Here is a 19,999-nt window from a genome sequence, read left to right as displayed (position 1 = left end):
CTATATAGTCTCAGGGTGGCCTTGAACTCGTGGCAATCCTTCTACCTGTGCCTCCCAAGTGCTGGGATTAAGGTGTGCGGCACCACGCGGGCTAGGATATGATTTTTTTGTTGTTCTTGTGGTTGCTGTTTCCTTAAAGAGGAAATGTCTTTGAAACAGCCCACGTGTTACGTGTTTTTAAAGATGACCATGGAGTGCTTTCCTTGAGGAAAAATAAAGAAGAAATGTTATTTCATGCTCTTCATATGTGTGCTACTCTGATTTCTCAGATTCTTTATTATTATTATTATTATTATTATTATTATTATTATTGCTATATTCATGTATAGGCACACACATGCCATGGTGCATCTGGGAGAAATTCTTTGGGTTTGGGCCTTCTTTTCCACTCCATTAGAGGCAGGACTTCTTGTTCACCTGTGTGTTCCCTAGACCAGCTGGCCCATGAAATTTCTCCCATCTTGCTGTACATGCACTGGGATTACAGATAACAATGCCACAACCCTTGGTTTTACACGGGTGCTGGGGATCTGAAGTCAGGTACTCAGACTCATGTGGTGAACACTCTATCCACTGATCATCTCCCCAGCCATTTTTTGTGTATCTTTTTACATTTGTTATTTATTTGCAAAGAGAAATGGGGGGCAGAGACAGAGAGAATGGGTACACTAGGGCCTCTTGCCATTGCAAGCAAACTCCAGATGTATGTGCCCCTTTGTGCATCTGGCTTTATGTGTGTAATTGATCCTGGGCCACCAGGCCTTGCTATCAAGTGTCTTTAACCGCTAAGCCACTTCTCCAGCTCCTTTGTGCATCTTTTGCATTAACCAATCATATTCCATAATCACTACCATTAATGTAGAAAGAGTATACAGATTTAGTTTTCCTCCAAGGGAAGAAAAAAAAAAGAAATTAAAAAAAATTTTAATTAAAAAAAATAACTTCGTCAATGTATAAATATGTTTAAAAGGGCTTAGTGGTTAAGGCGCTTGCCTGCGAAGCCTAAGGATCCAGGTTCAAGTCTTCAGGTCCCATGTGAGCCAGATGCATACGGTGGTACATGCATCTGGAATTCGTTTGCAGTGGCTAGAGGCTCTGGTGCGCTCATTCTCTCTCTCACTCTCTCTGTCCCTTTCTCTACGCCAATAAATAAATAAAAATAAGTCAGAATTTTTTTTTTAATTTTTTTTGTTCATTTTTTACTTATTTATTTGAGAGCGACAGACATAGAAAGACAGATAGAGGGAGAGAGAGAGAATGGGCGCGCCAGGGCTTCCAGCCTCTGCGAACGAACTCCAGACGCGTGCGCCCCCTTGTGCATCTGGCTAACGTGGGTCCTGGGGAACCGAGCCTCGAACCGGGGTCCTTAGGCTTCACAGGCAAGCGCTTAACCGCTAAGCCATCTCTCCAGCCCAAGTCAGAATTTTTTTAATTTAACAAAAAATTAACTTCAGATGTATGTTTTGATAACTATTGGAAAACGTACATTTCTATTTCTAATAGACATACTTGTGAGAGCCAGGCGTGGTGGCACACGCATTTAATCCCAGCACTTGGGAGGCGGAGGTAGGAGGATCTCCGTGAGTTTGAGGTCACCCTGAGACTACAGCCTGGATGAGAGTAAGACCTTACCTTGAAAAACCTAACAAAGAATAATAAAAATTAAAAAAAAAATTGTGCAATACATTTAATGGTTCAACTCTTCCCCAATAGTCTTTGCTCAGGGGAGAGCGCCTTTGGTAGAAAAATTAGCCACGCCCCAGCCCGGCTCTCCTGCCGCCCACAGGAGACCTTGGTGGAGCCTGAGCTGCCACCCGCTCCTGATTGGCCGGCGGAGGTCACGTGGGGCCTCCGAGTTGGGCGGTGCTACTGGTCCCGCTCCTAGAGGAGCAACCAAATGCGCGTGCGTGGAACAACTCGCGCATGCGCACACAACCAGCTCGCCCTCCCACGCCTCCTCGCCGGGCCTCCGCCCTCCTCGCGGCTTCCTCTCCCGGCGGCTCAGCGTTCCCAGCGCTCCTGACGGGGGTTCGAGGCCCAGCTGCCCGCTGCTGACGCCCGGGGAGCGTCTGCTCAGGTGACCCGGGTCCGTGCCGAGCCCCACGAGCAACTGGACGTCGGGTGGGTTGCTGAATCGCTCGTCGTCAGCCTCTGCGAGGCGTCTCCTAACATGTCCCAAGAGGACATCAGCGAGAGGAAAGGAGCGCGGGCACGCTGGGGAGGGTGGACACTGGGCGTCCTGTGGAGCACGAGGACAAGCCGGCCACGGCTCACGCTGCCCAGGTGAGGCTGTCCACGGAAAGGCTGGAGCTGACTGCCCAGCGGCCCTTGGAAGCCATTCTGTCGTCAGAGGTGCACCCTGACTGCCAGCAGGGCCAGCGAGAATCGGTGGGAGAAAGCCGCGAGGACGGACAGCCTCTCAGCTCAGCTCTCCCCTCCAGAGTGCTTGCAAGGGGCTCCAGGGAGAAACAGCGGAAGTCAGGAGACAAGTGCACCCGGTCACTGGTCACAAACAGCTCCTGGATGTGAAGCTAGCCGTGGACATGGACATGAGCGATTACCGGAAAGGAGCAGAGGTGAACCATTCCTCCCAGCCCTCCTTCCTGCGTGACCGTGTCCTGAGCCTCGTCCGGGAGCAGAGGAAGGGAACTAGAGTCAAAGTGGAAGACTCAGAGGAGAGCAGCGGCGTTAGCGTGTCCCATTCTGCTGAGGCACTGCGAAAGTGTCCACGGAGGAGCTGGATGTTAATGGGAGATTTATTCATTTGACAGACACTTCTGAACAGGATCAGCCAATAGCCAGCAGAGTGGTGGTCAGAAATGTGGCAAGGTATTTGTCAGTTAGAGATAACACCTCACAGTACGTGCTGAAGGCAGGCTACTGGCACGATGTGGGCTGTGAATGGCTGGATGTCACAGACAGTCCTTCTGCTGACTTAGACTCTTGATACTGGTGCGCACTGGTGGAGATGTGAAGGCCGCATTGGGAAGTTCTCAGAGAGAACAGGTTGTGTGAGGAAATGCAGTCTTTAACACAATCGTACGTGCAGAGGAGGAAGAAAAGCCAGCTGGAGTGGTTCTTAAGGAGGAACTTCAGGGAGCGTTCCCAGAAAAGCTGTGCCATTATGTAAAATCCCCAACACAAAGAACTGCGGTAATCATTACAGTGCAGAGCCTGCTCAGAGGCACGGAATGTTTTCATATTTCCTTTATGTAAATCTTGAAGCTGTGAATCAATGGCCTTACTTTGCCTTTTTTGTCTCCTCAAATTGTGGAAGAGAAGTCATATACTATGTTGCAAAATGTGATTTCTTGACATAGTACTGTTTGAAAGGGCCGCTCAGTTTTGTGGGAGAGCAATACTGTTAAATCACAGTGAATGTTAATAAGCTTTTAGTATGAGCAGCCGTGAGACTGACCAATTTTTTCCTTTAAGTAAACGTAAGATATTGGGTCATTTGGCTTCCTAATTGAGAGCTGTTAGGCTTTCGCCTGGTTCCCTGAGCAGAGGACTATAAGCCAAGTACAACTTCAAGGCAGCCCATGCGGAGTGCGGAACACTCCAGAGAACCGAGGGGATCTCACACAATTACGGCTACTTGCTGCTGAACCCACATTTCCTGTTTTGAAAGTTTGAGAGAAATACTAATGATAACATACTTTCCAGGGTTTGGTGAGTTTTTCCAGAGAATTATCAAAACCAAGGGAGTCATAGAAGACCTGAAATCTAGAGCCATCTGGTCAGAACTCTCTCTGGCCAAGTGTGATGGTTAATCTTGACTGTCAATTTGATTGGATTGAAATATGCCCAGGAGGTTATAAATCTATACTTCTGGGTGTCTGTGGGTCCATTTCAAGAAGGGATTGATTAGCAGGTAAGTGGGAAAAAAAAAAAAGAAAAAGAAGGGATTGATTGGTAGAACAGCAACTGTTTCAGTCAGGTTGGCACTGGTACAAATCACATAACCAGGAGCAGCTTGTTGGAAAAGAGGTTTATTTTGGCTTACAGGCCCAAGGAAGCTTCACCATGGTGGGGTAAAACGATGTCATGAGCAGAGGGTGGTTATCAACCCTGGCACACATAAGGTGTACAACAGGCACAGGAGAGTGTGCCAAACACTGGCAAAGGGAAGTTGGTTGTATCACTCATAATCCTGCCTCCAACAATACATTGCCTCCTGGAGGTGATAATTTCCAAATCTCCATCATGCTGTGAACCTAGCATTCCCCTAAGTTTATGGGAGACCCCTAAATCAAACCACCACAGCAACTGATTGGGAAAGACTCAGGCTGAATATAGTTGGCACCCCAGTAGAGTCCAGGGGACTGGATGGAATAAAAGTAGAAAAGTCTGGTATGGTGACAGATGCCTTTAATCCCCGCGCTCGAGAGGCAAAGGTAGGAGGATTGCTGTGAGATCGAGGCCAGCCTGAGACTACATAGTGAATTCCAGGTCAGTCTGGACTAGAGTGAGCTCCTACCTCAAAAAAAGAAAAGAAAAAAGAAAAAACCAAAAACCTGGAAAACAGGAAGACACCAAGCTCCATTCTCGTAGAATAACTCTCCAGGGATGTTCCAGGCTTGGACTCACAGACTGGGCCTGCAACTCTGCAAGTTTCATTTCTGACCCTTCCAGATTTTGGTGTGAACTTCAGTTGAGTGTTCTGAGACTCCAGTGTGCAGGTGGCTAGTGTTGGACGGTGCATCCTCTGCTTCTGAAAAATTCTGTTATAATTGTGTATTTATACTATTGGTTTTATTCCTGTAAGGAAACGTACCTACATCTGGGAATCATCAGTTTAAAGCTGGCATCTTGAGGGCAGTCTGGTGTGGGTAGACTGTTACCATAAACTGTGTGACCTCTGATTTCAAGTTGGTATCACCAGAATCACATAGTGCAGTGCCTGTCTTCAATGGCTACTGCCTTAACAGGAAGTTTAACCTCTTTAGATAACCCAGACTCTCAACCACCACCCTATCTAACGCAGCTGTCACTCCTTAAGCATTCTCTGTAATCCAGCTCTGCCAAAACCTTAAAACTTCTGTTTTTCCTGAATCTCACTGACATGGGTAGCTCTTATTCTCACAGCTTAATTCTGTATTGTTGCTTCTGTTTAGTTTCATTTTGCTTGTGGTTGAGACTTTATTTCTAGCTGTTCTTTTTTCATTGGCACCTAAACAACAAGAAGAAAAGACAGAAAAAGAAAATAAAGAAGGAAGGGAAGAAAGAAAGAAAAGGCCAGTTGTGGTGGCACACACCTTTAATCCTAGCACTCAAGGAGGCACAGGTAGGAGGATCACCATGAGTTTGAGGCCAGCCTGAGGCTACATAGTGAATTGCAGGTCAGCCTGGGCTAGAATGAGACCCTACCTCCAAAAACCAAAAATAAAAAAAAAGATAAATTCGGGGGCTTGAGAGGTGGCTCAGCTGTCGAGAGCACTTCCTGTGCAAGCATGAGGGCCTCAGGAGGCTTGTGAGATTACTTGATTTTCCCCTCAGGACCCACACATAAACTGGGCATGGCCATGTGCCTCTGTAACCCCAATTCTCACAGGAAAGGGGAAACTGGAGAATCCCTGGAGGATCTGAAGAAGCAGCATGTTCTGAGATTGGTAAGGTTCTCCAGCTCCAGTAAGAATGGGCCGAAGAGAGATGGAGACGGACACCTGACAGTCCTCCTGGCCCATCACATTGGAGTGCGTGTGCCAAACCGTGGAAAACACACCTCATTACACACACCCAAACACCAAAGAAAGATTTAGTCAAATGGCCACAATTCTTATAAATAGCAATAAGATTTAGCAGCAAAAAACACTCAGAAGCACAGAAAACATGGGGAAAATATTTTTATTGTATGCCCCAAGGAAGATGTTCCATGGTGTCTGTAAGTGACAAAACAAGGGAAAGCTGTGAATACATAAGTGGATGAACAAGGAAACCCAGGCTCCACAGAGAGATGAGAGCAGGCTGTTGGAATAAGATACATATTTCTAAAATTGTTATGTAGTGCTCTTTCAAAGTACATATTCTCATTAAAATATATCCCAAATGTGTCCAGCAAGGTTTAATTTCCTATAATCATGTGCAGTATATTCAAATAAAACTTATATTTACATAAGCTTGACATAAATACCCAATTGTAACAGATTTGAAAGCATAATATGTATAAAACAAAATATATGAGTGGAAACTATTTCAATATAGAAAAGCAAAAACACACATTTTAACTCTATAAATCACACATTTTCAGAACTACAACCTAGCAAAACTATTTAAAATAAGTATGATAAAAAGTTGTACATTATTAACTATGACAAACATTTTAAAACTCAAGTAAAATTTGTGAAATACTAAAGCTATTATAATGGTAAGACTCATATTTTGCAATTAAAAAGCAGGTCCTTTTCTATACACATGAGCCCAAACATATCACGTTCAAATGGTCCTAGGCTATGGCAACCAAATATATAAAAGCACAGGGACGACCTCCGACTACTGTCTCAGGAGAGAGTGGGTGGAGGGGAAGTGGTCTGCTGTGCTGGTGGAGCCTCAGGAAAGGATGGGTCGCTGGGGTTGAAGTGGAAGCCCTGGTTCTCGTCGCCCTCCACAGACTCCTAGGTGAATCCCCAGCTCCCAGGAGGGTGACGTGAGGACTCTTATCGCACTGCTTCCAGGAGAGTCTTGGTTCTTCTAGGTTTCCTGTACAAGCCGCTCCTCTCTCCTTTCTTGAGAATCCTCAGCGTCAGCTTAGACTTCCTTTGGCCCATGTGTTTCCTCCACAGGCAGTGATCTGGAAGAAAGAGGGACATGTGTCACACTTCCTTTTCATAACTCTCTAAGCACGAAGAGGGATTGTCTCTAAAGTCAACACTGATTTGGGTGTTTGGCTCACATTACAATGATGGTGATACACATAGTTCTGACAGCTTTCTTAATTGTACATTTGAGTAAAGATAATTGTCCAAGACCAGCAGTGGCCACTTTGGATACGGCAAGAACACACATGAGAATTATGGCCAAAGGAACTTGGTTCTAAATACAGATAAAAATAGTCATATTTATGACCATAACTGAATGTATTGACTGACTGTGGCATCTGAAGGCTAACTACTAAATACTGCTTTGGTTAAAGCAAGTCAATAGAATGAATTTCTTTTTTCATTTCTGGTTCATGTGTACATGTGCACATGAAATGGGCACATTGTACATACGTGCGTTGGCCAAAGGAATATGTTGAGTGTCTGCCTCTGGCTCTTCTGCCTTAATACCTTGAGACACAATCTTACTCAACCTGGAGCCCACTCTTGGTTATTGGCTGGCCCCGAGCCCCAGGTCTCCTGTGCCTCAGCCCCCTTCAGCATAGGGTCACAGGTAAGGCAGCCATGCCACACTTCACAGGAGAATGTTGGAGATTGAACTCAGACCTTCATGTTGGTCCAGCAAGAAGTCTACACACTGAGCCATCTTTCCTGCCCTGAGTTAATATCACTTAAGGGATGAAATCCAAGAATCAATTAAAAAGAGAATCAAAACCACAATGTAGGGCAGTGGAGAAATCTACGGCTAGAGATGATTCACGATGATGGAAATCCACATGTCACCGAAGTCATTTGGACACAGTTGTCTGGTCTGAAAGAACCTGTACCCAGATTGTCCTCTGTGACACAGACATGCTTCTAAGGATTTTCTGAGTGGCCTCTTGGGCACCCAGCCCGTCCCTGCAAGGCCCAGTCTCTCTGGTTGTCGTGTTTGTGTCTACAAAGGGCTGGGGTGGGTCCAGATGTGAGTGTGGGTGTACTGTGCGTGGTGTCAAGGTGGGCGTGTGACAAGAGTGGTCATTCACGTGGGTTTTGTGACTCCTTACTAGAGCAGAGACTGTGTTCCTACCCCAGAAGACAGAAAAGTACCTCTCTCACGCCAGTTACCACAGGCCTCCTTGGCGCTGGGGTTTTGAGACAGGGTGCTACGGTCTCGCTTCCAAACCCAGAGGTCGGGGTTATAAGCCTGGATCTGGAAAGAAAAGCAGCTCCCTGAACAAGCGCTGGCTCCCTGTGCAGACCCAGCCCCACGCCTGCAGCCTCTACTTCTGTCCAGCCTTAAATCCCACATACAGCCCCATGCCCACTGCCTTTCAGCAGTCCACCCTGTCCCCCATATCTCCCATGCCCACTGCCTTTCAGCAGTCCACCTGTCCCCCATATCTCCCATGCCCACTGCCTCTCAGCAGTCCACCTGTCCCCCATATCTCCCATGCCCACTGCCTCTCAGCAGTCCACCTGTCCCCCAATATCTCCCATGCCCACTGCCTCTCAGCAGTCCACCCTGTCCCCCATATCTCCCATGCCCACTGCCTCTCAGCAGTCCACCTGTCCCCCATATCTCCCATGCCCACTGCCTCTCAGCAGTCCATCTGTCCCCCCATATCTCCCATGCCCACTGCCTCTCAGCAGTCCACCTGTCCCCCACATCTCCCATGCCCACTGCCTCTCAGCAGTCCACCTGTCCCCCAATATCTCCCATGCCCACTGCCTCTCAGCAGTCCACATGTCCCCCCCATATCTCCCATGCCCACTGCCTCTCAGCAGTCCATCTGTCCCCCCATATCTCCCATGCCCACTGCCTCTCAGCAGTCCACCTGTCCCCCATATCTCCCAGTTCCACTGCCTCTCAGCAGTCCACCTGTCCCCCATATCTCCCATGCCCACTGCCTCTCAGCAGTCCACCTGTCCCCCAATATCTCCCATGCCCACTGCCCTCTCAGCAGTCCACCTGTCCCCCATATCTCCCATGTCCACTGTCTCTCAGCAGTCCACCTGTCCCCCACATCTCCCATGCCCACTGCCTCTCGGCAGTCCACCCTGTCCCCCATATCTCCCATGTCCACTGTCCTCTCAGCAATCCACCTGTCCCCCACATCTCCCATGCCCACTGCCTCTCAGCAGTCCAAGCTGTCCCCCACATCTCCCATGTCCACTGTCTCTCAGCAGTCCACCCTGCCCCCCCCAGTTCTCACATGCCCACTGTCCTCTCAGCAGTCCACCCTGTGTCCCCCCCCCCCCCACATCTCGCATGTCCCCCGCACACCCACCTCTTCACACTCCTCCCGGGACACCCAAGCCCTGTAGCCCATGGAGCGGAATAACTGGAACCGCAGTTTGTGGAACGTGCGGTGCGGGGCATTGGTCTCCCCGTAGAGGAACTTAAAAATGTCCTGTTTAGCGTCCTCCATGTCCTCCTCCATGTCACTGGCCAGGTATCTGAGGAGGAAATCCGTGATGTCATGATCTCTATCAAGAAGCACCCAGGAAGCAGCCAGGGTGGACCCCCTCAGCACAGGATGATGTCATGCCTCCTCAGTGAGGTGATGGACTCGACTTCCTGAGAGAGCCTTGTGGACATGACAACTGAAGGTGTCTCTCACTCAGTGCTGGTTAGACACGCCCAGTTATGGAACCCTAGACTGTCCTTGTCCCTCTCTGCACAAGCTGACTTCATTCCCTCCTCTTTCTTTATGTAAATGAATCTTGCCTCTCCTCAATCCCCTGAGAAACTGGGCGATAAGGGGCTCTACCTAGCACAGCTTCTTATCAGAGTTTGAGTTATCACTGAGGTTATGTGAGTCTCCACACACATGGGTGGGACATCTGGACAGAAAACACAAGATAAAATAGAGGGTGGGCATGGACAGGGACCCCAGGAAGGAAGGCAGAGATCTGTGGGGTGGTGAGCTTGGTTAGAGGGCGCTTGGAGAGGGCCGAGTCCACATTGGCAACTGCAGCCTCATGTGCAAAGTGAGCCCGAAGGTCTGCTTGGGACACCAGGGACGTGGTTGGCCCTGATCCCAGGCAGCACACACGGAGGCTGCTGGTTTGGAGACATGTGAACCACACCACCAGGGGGCATTCATAGCTGATTCATGTCTGGTGGGAAGCCCGCGTTGACTCCTGTTGTGGTATTCAGAGGACGGAAGAGGATGACGTGGTGTGTTGATGATGGGGGGAGGGGTTCCAGGAGAGGACCATGTCTGCATGTCTGTCGGTGATGGGGATGGGATTGTGTCACTCTTAGAAAGATTCTCTGTTTCCTTTTGTTTTGGTGGCTTGTGTGTTTGATAAAGTGCCTGGGCATGGTGGTGCACACCTTTAATTCCAGCACTCAGGAGGCCGAGGATCTCCATGTGTTCGAGGCCACCCTGAGACTACATAGTGAATTCCAGGTCAGCCTGAGGTAGAGTGAGACCCTACCTCGAAAAAAAAAAATAATGAACGATATAAGAACACTGTAGTCAAATAGCTGTCACTTCTATATTTGCAGCAAACAATGCAGAGAGGCTTGGCAATGAATGAGAGAGGGCTGGAGAGATGGCTAACAGTTAATGCGCTTGCCTGCAAACCCTAAGAACTCACGTTTGAACCTGCAAGTCCACATAAGCGAGAGGCACAGCAATGCAAGTGCACAATGTAGCCCATGTGCACCAGGGGCACACACACCTGGAGCTTATTTGCAGTGGCTGAAAGCACTGGCCTGCCCATTCTCCCTCTCTCTATTAACTTAATAAAATTAATTTAAAATGAAACATAGGGCTGGGCACGGTGGCACATGCTTTTAATTCCAGCATTCAGGAAGCAGAGGTAGGAGGATCGCCATGAGTTCAAGGCCACCCTGAGACTACATAGTGAATTCCAGATCAGACTGAGCTAGTGAGATCCTACCTCGAAAGATCAAAAAAAAAAAAAAAAAAAAAAGTCAGAAGCCCACTTCAAGGGACCCCCTCCCAAGAAGAAAGAGGAACCTTGAGCAAAAGCAGGAGGAAAATACTCACAGAGCCAGGAAGAAGTGGATGGGCCTGTACTGCAAGGCGGAGAGGCCGGACCGGCTGAAGTAGGCTATGACCATAGCCAGCAGGTACTGATGGAGAGAGCACACAGCAAAGGAGAGGTCACACCTTGGCCAGGAAGGAGCTGGAGTCTGATGTGGCCCAGAGAGGCGCCCTGGGGTTGGGTGGCCTGCTGATGTGGGGGAGGGGCTGAGGAAGGATGAATGCAAGGTCAAAGTGAATGGAGGCTGCCCTTGTCCCAGCATGGCCGGCTTTAGGCTGCTCCTGAAGGGGGGCTTGGGCAGCAGGCATGGGGTGGGGGTATTGGAGCAGCTAGAACCAAGGGAGCAAGGGATCTGAGAGAAGAGGAGTCTGAAATCGAGCAGGCAGCAGCCACAGGTGTTATCCTGGCTTGAAGGTGGCCCAGACTGTGTTGTTTAGGTTGAGCCTTGGAGGGACAGGAATGTGAATTAGGGAGACCGCTCCCCAGCAGGATAGAAGTGGATTCCAACTCGGCACAGAACACCTCACCTTGTCAGACACCAACAGGTCTCTGTCCCAGGCCAGGAATCTTTTCACCACAGGGTTCTCTGTGAACACAACAGAGTGTTAGAGTCTCAGTGGAATGGTTTGGGAGTGAGAGAGAAAGAAGGGGCCCCTGAGTCTTGTGAAGAAGGTTTGTGACTGTGGCTAAGGTGAGGCCCAGGAGAACCGAAGATGCCTCTTATAGGAGCAGTGTCCTTTTCTGAGATACTTCCAAGGAGGAGGGACTGAATGGTGATAGGATTACCAGAGGAATATATTCACATGCTTTTTCTGAGGCACTGGGCATTGACCACTATCTGGGATGCACTACACAAGCACTCTGCCATTGAGACAGATTTCCAGCCCAGGGTTAAGATGCTAGAACACACTGTGAGGTCCCCTCACTGCAGCCACGGCACCACTTCTCAGGTCAGGTGTCACCTCAGGGAGTTAACCTGGCTCTGCCGCCATCATTCTGTCAGCTACAGCACTGACATTCAGCCAAGGTACAGAAGGAATGGTGACAACTAGACTTCCTATCCCCAGTGTGGCCCTCGGTCAAGTCTTTCTCATCCCTTGTGCCCCTGTGTCCCCGCAGACTGTTCTAGATGGAGTCACACACACACACGTCGCTGGAAGCTGAATCAGGCTATTCCCTCCTTATCTGTAGAGATGGACGTGAAGACCAAGCGTGGTGTCTCCTACCCAGAAGGTTTGTGAAGGCCTTATGGTGCTCGGGAAGCACCGACGACACGCGCCTCTTTTTCAACTTCATCTTGAGCCCGTGCAGTCTCTCCACTGCCCAGACAGGCTTCCGCTCGGAGATCAGCATCTCCACCAGGTCATCGTCCTCAGAACCCGATGATGACCAGTCTCTGTCCCTCTTGAGGTTACGAGAGGGAGGGTGAGCTCCTGGCTCCACCCTCAGGTCTGAGGAAAGAAACCACTCGGGTATACGGCTGGTGTCTTTCTAACTGAGCTTCTCTTACCTCAGCCCATCCCACTGCATAGGCTCAGTGACAAAAGTCCCCCATAGCCTCATGTCTTTGTGACTGACCCCCAGCTCTGAGAGCCTTTGCGAGGCAGAGCTTTCTTGAAGGAGGGGTGTCACGTGGGTGGGTATGGGGGGGCTATAGCCCAGCTGTCTACCCAACTCTGGGAGCTCTACTTCTGCTCTTGTGGAGATGTGACGCCCCTCTGCCTAGCTTTCTGTGCCATAATGAAGCTTCTCCTACAAGCTGTAAGGCAGAAATGTACCCTTTTCATTCATGCACTCCTTCTGGTTGGGTGTTTTGTGGCAGCGACACGAAGGTAATTGCTGCACCATTTCACCCTGAAGCTACTCCACACATGTTCAACTGTTGACTTTTTGCAGACCTTGTGCCATTTTCCATTTCTAACAAGGTCCATCTGCTCCCTTCACCTTTCTGCTGTCTGATGTCCCTGCTCCTCAAAACTTCCTTGTTACATACACCTTGTCTCCACTTAGCGAGAAAGAAAGCATCTTCTGGCTCACCCTTTCCTTTCCTGCATTGTAGTCTCATCCTCACACTGACCCGACCTGCAGGTACCAGCATCATAACATTTGTGTTCCAGCTATCTTTCCCTCCTGACTCCTTTTTGTGGCCCTCCTCCTTCTCATCACCTCTCACATCTCACTTTTGTGTGGACCTCATACTTCACATCACCTCTCACATCTCACTCAGGTCTCCTCACCTGATGGTCTTGGCTGCTTCTCATCTATGACAACCTTAGCTGAGGTTTGAGCAGCACCAGGCTGATGATTCCAGTATTCAGACCATGCCATTGGTTGACCTGTGGCCATGATTCACTCAACCCTTAGTTCTCTTTCACAGAACTTAGATTCTGATATGTCCCAGCCTATTGGACTCTGGCTGAGTACTCAGTGTTCCTTCTATAGCGAAGGGAGAAGTCAGGAGTAGAGAACAGCTCCGAGAAGATGCTGTTACCTGCTTCTCTGACTACCACTGCGGAGTGTGTCCCCTCCAATCGGGAGGGCTGGAATCCTGTGATGTCATCAGTCTTCCAACTTGGTAACCAGTTTAAAAGTAAACATGCACAACTGACAGGTAGATGTGTCTACTGATGAGTCTTTGGTTCCCAGAAATTGGCCTTTGTCTTTATTAAAGTATTTATTTCAGAGACAGAAAGAGGCAGAGAGAGACACACACACAGAGCACACACCAGAACTCCAGATGCATGTACCACCCTGTGTATCTGGCTTACATGGGTCCTGGGGAATGAACCAGGGTCCTTTTAAAAAAAATTGTTTATTTTTATTTATTTATTTGAGAGCGACAGACAGAGAGAAAGAGGCAGAGAGAGAGAGAGAGAGAGAGAGAGAGAGAGAGAGAGAGAGAGAGGAGAGTGGGTGCACCAGGGCTTCTAGCCACTGCAAACGAACTCCAGACACGTGCGCCACCTTGTGCATCTGGCTAACGTGGGTCCTGAGGAACCAAGCCTCGAACCGGGGTCTTTAGGCTTCACAGGCAAGCGCTTAACCGCTGAGCCATCTCTCCAGCCCGAACAAGGGTCCTTTGCCTTTGCAGGCAAGCACCTTAAACACTAAGCCGTCTCTCCAAGCCAGGGCTTGGCGCTTTGCATGCAGTTGAGAAGTGCAGTGACTCAGGAAAGACAACCTCTGTCTCAGCACCAGTGGAAACAGCTTTTCAGAACCATGTAACTTGGCCTCAGCTTGCCACCTGGGCTCGTGGAGGTTGCTTTTTTTCCCCTTTCTTTCTTTAAGGAAGTGTGGTAAAGTGAAGCCATGCATGAGGACATACACTTATAATCCTGCACTCATGAGTCTCGGGCGGAAGGATCCCTTATTTCATGACTTGAGTCCAGAACGGGCAACATACCTACGCCCAATTCAATTAAAAAAATGTGGTAAAATAGGCGTAATATAAAGTCTCATTTCAATCATTTTACACTGTACATTTCTGTGGTATTAAGAATGAGTATCTTGCTATAGAAGTTTCAACATTATCTATCACCAATATTTTTCTCATCCCTGACAGGAAGCTTAAGCACTCCACATTCTCTGTCCGTGACTACACCATCCCTAGCCCCGTCCCAGACCTCACGTGTCCTGTGTGCCTCTGTGCACTGCTGTCCTTCACTGTCTCTGGCTTCACTCAACACTGCCATCCTTACGTTCTACATTGCTACCGGATGCTCCGAGTCTTCTTTGTAGGGGAGAATAACAGTCCCATGTATGGGTAGATCCTGTGGAGTTCATCCTTTCATTTGACACTGACCTTTGGCTTCTGACAATCCTCACTTAAAAAAAATTATTTTGAGCCGGGCGTGGTGGCACACATCTTTAATCCCAGCGCTCGGGAGGCAGAGGTAGGAGGATAGCAATAAGTTTGAGGCCACCCTGAGACTACATAGTGAATTCCAAGTCAACCTGAGCTAGAGTGAGATCCTACCTTGGAAAACAAAACAATTTATTTTTATTTTGTTTATTATTTATTGATTAATTTATTTTGGGTTTTGGAGGTAGTATCTCGCTAGCCCAGGCTGACCTGGAATTCACTTTATAGTCTCAGGGTGGCCTTGCACTCACAGTGACCCTCCTATCTCTGCCTCCTGAGTGCTGGGATTAAAGGCATGCACCATGACACCTGTTGTTTTTTTTTTTTTAATTTCAGTCCTCATTTTTAAAAAAAATATTTATATTTATTTATGAGACCGAAAGGAAGGGAGACAGAGGGAATGGGCACACCAAGGCCTCCTGCCACTGCAAGCAAACTCAACATATGCACCACCATGTGCACCTGGCTCACGTGGGTACTGGAGAATTAAACTTGGGTCCTTAGGCTTTGCAGGCAAATGCCTTAACTACTAAGCCATCTCTCCAACCCAGCAGTCTTGATTTTGGTCCATGGTCGGAACTTACTGACAAACATGCACCTGTTATTCTGGATGCTCCAAAATTTCATTTTGTATTTAGCGCTCATAGATTATTTTTCAGTTTTGTTGGTGTTAGCACATGTTTACATTCAGATGCATGTGCACACACATGTCCCTGTGTGTCCAGGCCATAGGATGAACTTGGGTCCTGCTCTTCAGGAGCCAACCTTCTCTTTCACTAAGTAGGCTAGATTTGTTGGTTTATCAGCCTCAGGGATTCATTTACATCTATCCCTGCCATGCTGGGATTGCAGTCATGTACCAGCATGCATAATTTTAAAATAATTTTTAATGAGAGAGAGAGAGAGAGAGAGAGAGAGAGAGAGAGAGAGAGAGAATTTGTGTGCCAGGGCCTCCTGCCACTACAACTGACTTCCAGACACATGTGCCACCTTGCAATGCTTGCATCACCTTGTGCATCTGGCTTATGTGGGACCTGCAGAGTCAAACATGAGTCCTTAGATTTTTCAGGCAAGTGTCTTAACTGCTAAGTTATCTCTCTAGTCTGCATAATATATATATATTTTTTTGGTTTTTTGAGGTAGGGTCTCACTCTAGCCCAGGCTGACCTGGAATTCACTATGGAGTCTCGGGGTGGCCTCAAATTTACGGCAGTCCTCCTACCTCTGCCTCCTGAGTGCTGGGATTAAAGTCATGCACCACCACAGCTGGCCCTGCATACTTTTTTTTAATGGGTTTAGGGGATCAGTCCCGTGCTTACAAGGAAGTCACTTTATTTACTGAGTCATCACCCCATCCTTTCTGCATATTTCTTTTTTTAATTTTTATTTATTTATTTGAGAAAGATAGAAAGAGAATGGGTACACCAGAAGGAACTCCAGAAGGGTGCACCATCTTGTGTGCATGTGCAACCTTGTGCTTGCGTCACCTTGTGTTTCTGGGTTATGTTGAATCTGGAGAGCTGAACATGGGTCTTTAGGCTTCGCAGACAAATGTCTTAACTGCTACGCCATCTCTCCAGCCCATCAGGATTTTTTTTAAGTTAAGATTTTGTTTTGTTTTTTGAGGTAGTGTCTCACTCTGTCCCAGGCTGACCTGGCATTCACTATGGAGTCTCAGGGTGGCCTTGAACTCACAGCGATCCTTCTATCTCTGCCTCCCGAGTGCTGGGATTAAAGGCGTGCACCACTATGCTCAGCTCTTAAAGTTAAGAAATTTGTTCAGGACTGGAGCGATAGCTCAGCTGTTAATTTTTTGCAAAGCCTGCCAGCCCAGGTTTAAATCCCCAGTACCCATATGAAACCAGATGCACAGAGTGGTGCATGCATCTGGAATTTGCTTGCAATGGCAAGAGACTCTGGCATGCTCATGCCCATTCTCCCTCTCCCTCTCTCTCTTTCTCTCTCTCTCTCCTGTTTGCAAATAAAAATATTTTTAAAAAGTTGTTCAAATACCAAGGTTGGAGAAGTAGCTCAATGGGTAAAGTGCTTGTGGTATAAGCACGAGGAACTGGGTTGGATCCACAGCTCCCACATAAGTAGGGTGTGAAGGCACACACCTTTAATCCCAGCACTCAGGAGGCAGAGGTAGGAGGATCATATGAGTTCGAGGCCACCCTGAGACTACATAGTGAATTTCAGGTCAGCCTGGACTAGAGTAAGACCCTACCTCAAAAAAAAAAAAAAATAGTGTCAGTACAGTGATTGTTATGGGGAGGTAATATGATGGAGAATGGAATTTCAAAGGAGAAAGTGTGGGGGGAGGGAATTAACATGGGATTTTTTTATAATCATAGAAAATGCTAATAAAAATTAAAAAAATAGTGTCATAGGAGAAGAGATGTAAGTTCAAATTCCAGCTTCCCCATGCGTGCACACACATGCGCACCCTTCCCCACACATATGAACCCACAGCCACACGCTACACACACAATAGCAAACGAAATTTGGCCAAGTGGGTACAATTCTGTTGAATAATATTATTTAGCAACAAGCAAGCAATTCAAATGCATAGAAAACAAGAGAACTGTTCATCTTTATTGAATGCCCCAAGGAAGGTATTGCATGCTATTTTTAAGAAAAAAACACATCACACTTGGGAAAGCAGTGAGAAAGGCCATGGTTAAAGCTAATCAATAAAAGAGCAATCGCAGGCTCCATAGAAGGATGACAGAAAAACTACTGACAAGGAATAAAAACTAATTATGTGTGCTCTTTCAACATACATGTCCCCTTTAAGATAATATATAATAAATGTGTCAAGGCTGGTTAAATAATTACATATCGATGTTCACAATTCATTAATACTAAACATGAAATAAAAATTTATAGTTTTTGTAATCTGGAGGTAATGTCCCAAGTATAGTTGATATGTAATTATGGTAGATAAAAAAACAAAACCTACTAAAAAATGAAAAGACACTCATCACTATTAGAACATGTGTTAAAAGACACAATTTATCAAAATCATTCAAGATAAATATGTAATAAAGATAAAACCCTTGCAGTAATAAATGCTATGATGTTTTCAAATTCAAGTAAAATTTATAATATATATTTAAAATTATTCCAATGGTTAGCTCAATTTTTACTTTTAAAAGTAGATTGCTCCCTACGTGATCCTGTATATGCCACTTTCAAATAGTCCTAGATGGTGGCAACCAAATGTACATGACCTCTGACTGCTTCCTCCGGGGAGACTAGATGAAGGGAAGGTGCTCTGTAATGTTGGCAGAGCCTCAGGAAAGAACGGACCAGGAGGAGCCCTGGCTTCTCATTGCTCTCCACGATTCCTAGATGAATCCCCAGCTCCCAGGAGGGTGATGTGAGGACTCTTATCTTGTTGCTCCAGAAGAATCTGGGTTCTTCTAGATCCCCTGTACAAGCTGTTTCTCTCTCCTTTCTTCCTGACACCCTTAGGGGTTAGCCTCAATTTCCTTTGGCATGTGTGTCTCCCCCAGGTACTATGATCTAGAAAGAAGAGGAGAACGGTGTCACACTTCCTATTTGCCATTCTCTAAGCATGAAGAGGAATTTCTTAAAGCAATATTCACTAGCATTTAGAACAGTTTACAAGTCTGATGTATCTCTAAGCTTTGTGTTTTTTTTTTTTTTTTCATGTGTTCCTTGTGGCTAGGGATCAAACCCTGAACCTTGTGCATGCTGGACAAATGCTCTGTGACAGAGGTGCCCCTCTTTGATCCGTTGATTTATGTATTCATCCACTTAGTCAGTCATGTTTATTCATTCATTTATTTGGGTTACATTTTGATACTGGGCCTTGCTATGGAGCTCAGATTGGCCTCAAAATTTCAGGAATCCTCTGGCCTCAGCCTCATAGTGTTGGGATGACAGGCATGCACTGCCATGCTGTGATAACCTTGAAAACTAGAGGTAATACCCCAAGTATAGTAGATGTACCCCAAGGTGATTCCCTGTTTCTCTAGCCTCTGCATGTATGATCACAGGGCACGCCCATCTGCACACACATGTGCACATCCCACACACACTCAGGCTGAAGGATCATTTTCAGCTGTGATTTTCAGACATTGGTGCCCTTGGCTCCCAAAGTCAACTAATCTGCCCAGGGCCCGGCACAGTTCTCTGTTCTATAGCAAGGACATAAGGGCACTCTGCTCATTGAGGGGATCAGATTTTCAGAGCATGGCTTTGGACTAATTCAAACCCTGGTCCTTTCCAGTTACTTTTTACTATGGGGAATTGAATCATAGACTCTTATTTATTTATTTATTTGTTTATGAGAGAGAATGGGCACATCAGGGCCTCCAGCCACTGCAGACAAACTCCAGATGCATGCACCACCTTGTGCATCTGGCTTATATGGGCACTGGAGAATTGAACCTGGGTCCTCAGGCTTTGTAGGCAAGTGCCTCAACCACTAAGCCATTTCTCCAGCCCCAATTCATAGATTCTCTTATGCTAGACAAGTGCTCTATTACTATATCACCCAACACAATGTTTTTCTTTTTATTCCCCTTAATTTTTTGTCCCTCTCCATTTACTTAAATTCTGAACTTTTAATGATGCAGGAAATATGATTGATATGTCAACATCAAGAACCATAAGACTATAGACTGGAGAGCTGGCTTAGTGGTTAAGGCGCTTGCCTGTGAAGCCTAAGGACCCAGGTTTAATCCTCCAGTACCCACATAAAGCCAGATGCACAAGGTGGCGCATGCGTCTGGAGTTCATTTGCAGTGGCTAGAGACTCTGGCATTCCCATTCTATCTCTATCTCTATCTCTATCTCTATCTCTATCTCTATCTCTATCTCTATCTCTATTCTATTCTATCTCTATCTGACTCTTTCTCTTTCTCACATAAATAAATAAAATAAGAACCATAAAACCAGATGGCTAATCTCTAATCCTGACCTCTAAATGTCACCTTAGTCCTTCCCCTGCACATGACTACTTACCCACAACTAAACCACACCTTTGCTTCTAATCCTGTGCCACAAACCAAAACCCTAAGGTGCGGGTTACAAGTAGCGGCCCCAAGCTCACATCCCCTAGCCTTTGAAGATGAATCAGAAATGCCCCACAGCTATGTTGGAAGCCTTCTTCCTGAGGGTGGTGTTGCTTTTGGAGGTAGAGGAACTTTGAGGAGGGGCCTGGCTGGCTGAAGCAGATCACTCAGGTTAGGCCTCTGAAGGCTACACCCCAACTGGCTCCAGCAGATCCCTGCTTTCTGATCCGCTTCCAGGTGACTAGCCATACTCTTCCCACTGCAGGGATCCA

At 47.1% G+C, this 19,999-nt stretch overlaps 1 protein-coding gene across 1 annotated transcript; it reads right to left on the bottom strand.

Moving 5' to 3' along the window:
- Positions 1-6,500: 6,500 nt before the first annotated feature.
- LOC123458578 (speedy protein E4-like) lies at positions 6,501-12,668 on the bottom strand. Its single transcript, XM_045142806.1, has 8 exons — positions 12,599-12,668; positions 12,047-12,271; positions 11,348-11,406; positions 10,823-10,908; positions 9,089-9,257; positions 7,908-8,010; positions 6,666-6,790; positions 6,501-6,614 (listed from the first exon to the last, which is right to left on the bottom strand). The coding sequence occupies exons 1-8, from the start codon at positions 12,666-12,668 to the stop codon at positions 6,501-6,503; spliced, it is 951 nt and encodes a 316-aa protein (XP_044998741.1).
- Positions 12,669-19,999: the final 7,331 nt, after the last annotated feature.

Source organism: Jaculus jaculus, chromosome 2, assembly GCF_020740685.1.
Source record: "Jaculus jaculus isolate mJacJac1 chromosome 2, mJacJac1.mat.Y.cur, whole genome shotgun sequence".
NCBI classification, from domain to species: domain Eukaryota; kingdom Metazoa; phylum Chordata; class Mammalia; order Rodentia; family Dipodidae; genus Jaculus; species Jaculus jaculus.
Note: the sequence above shows the minus strand (reverse complement) of the source record. Positions and strands in the feature narration are given on the sequence as shown.

What these genes read in the sequence shown, in the direction of transcription:
- LOC123458578 (XM_045142806.1), bottom strand. Translation starts at nt 12,668, where the DNA reads ATGGTGCAGCAATTACCTTCGTGTCGCTGCCACAAAACACCCAACCAG. An exon ending in CCCGGGAGGAGTGTGAAGAG is followed by an intron (nt 8,011 to 9,088) that starts GTGGGTGTGCGG and finishes TTTTCTTTCCAG; the next exon opens with ATCCAGGCTTATAACCCCGA. An exon ending in TGGTAACTGGCGTGAGAGAG is followed by an intron (nt 6,791 to 7,907) that starts GTACTTTTCTGT and finishes TCTTTCTTCCAG; the next exon opens with ATCACTGCCTGTGGAGGAAA.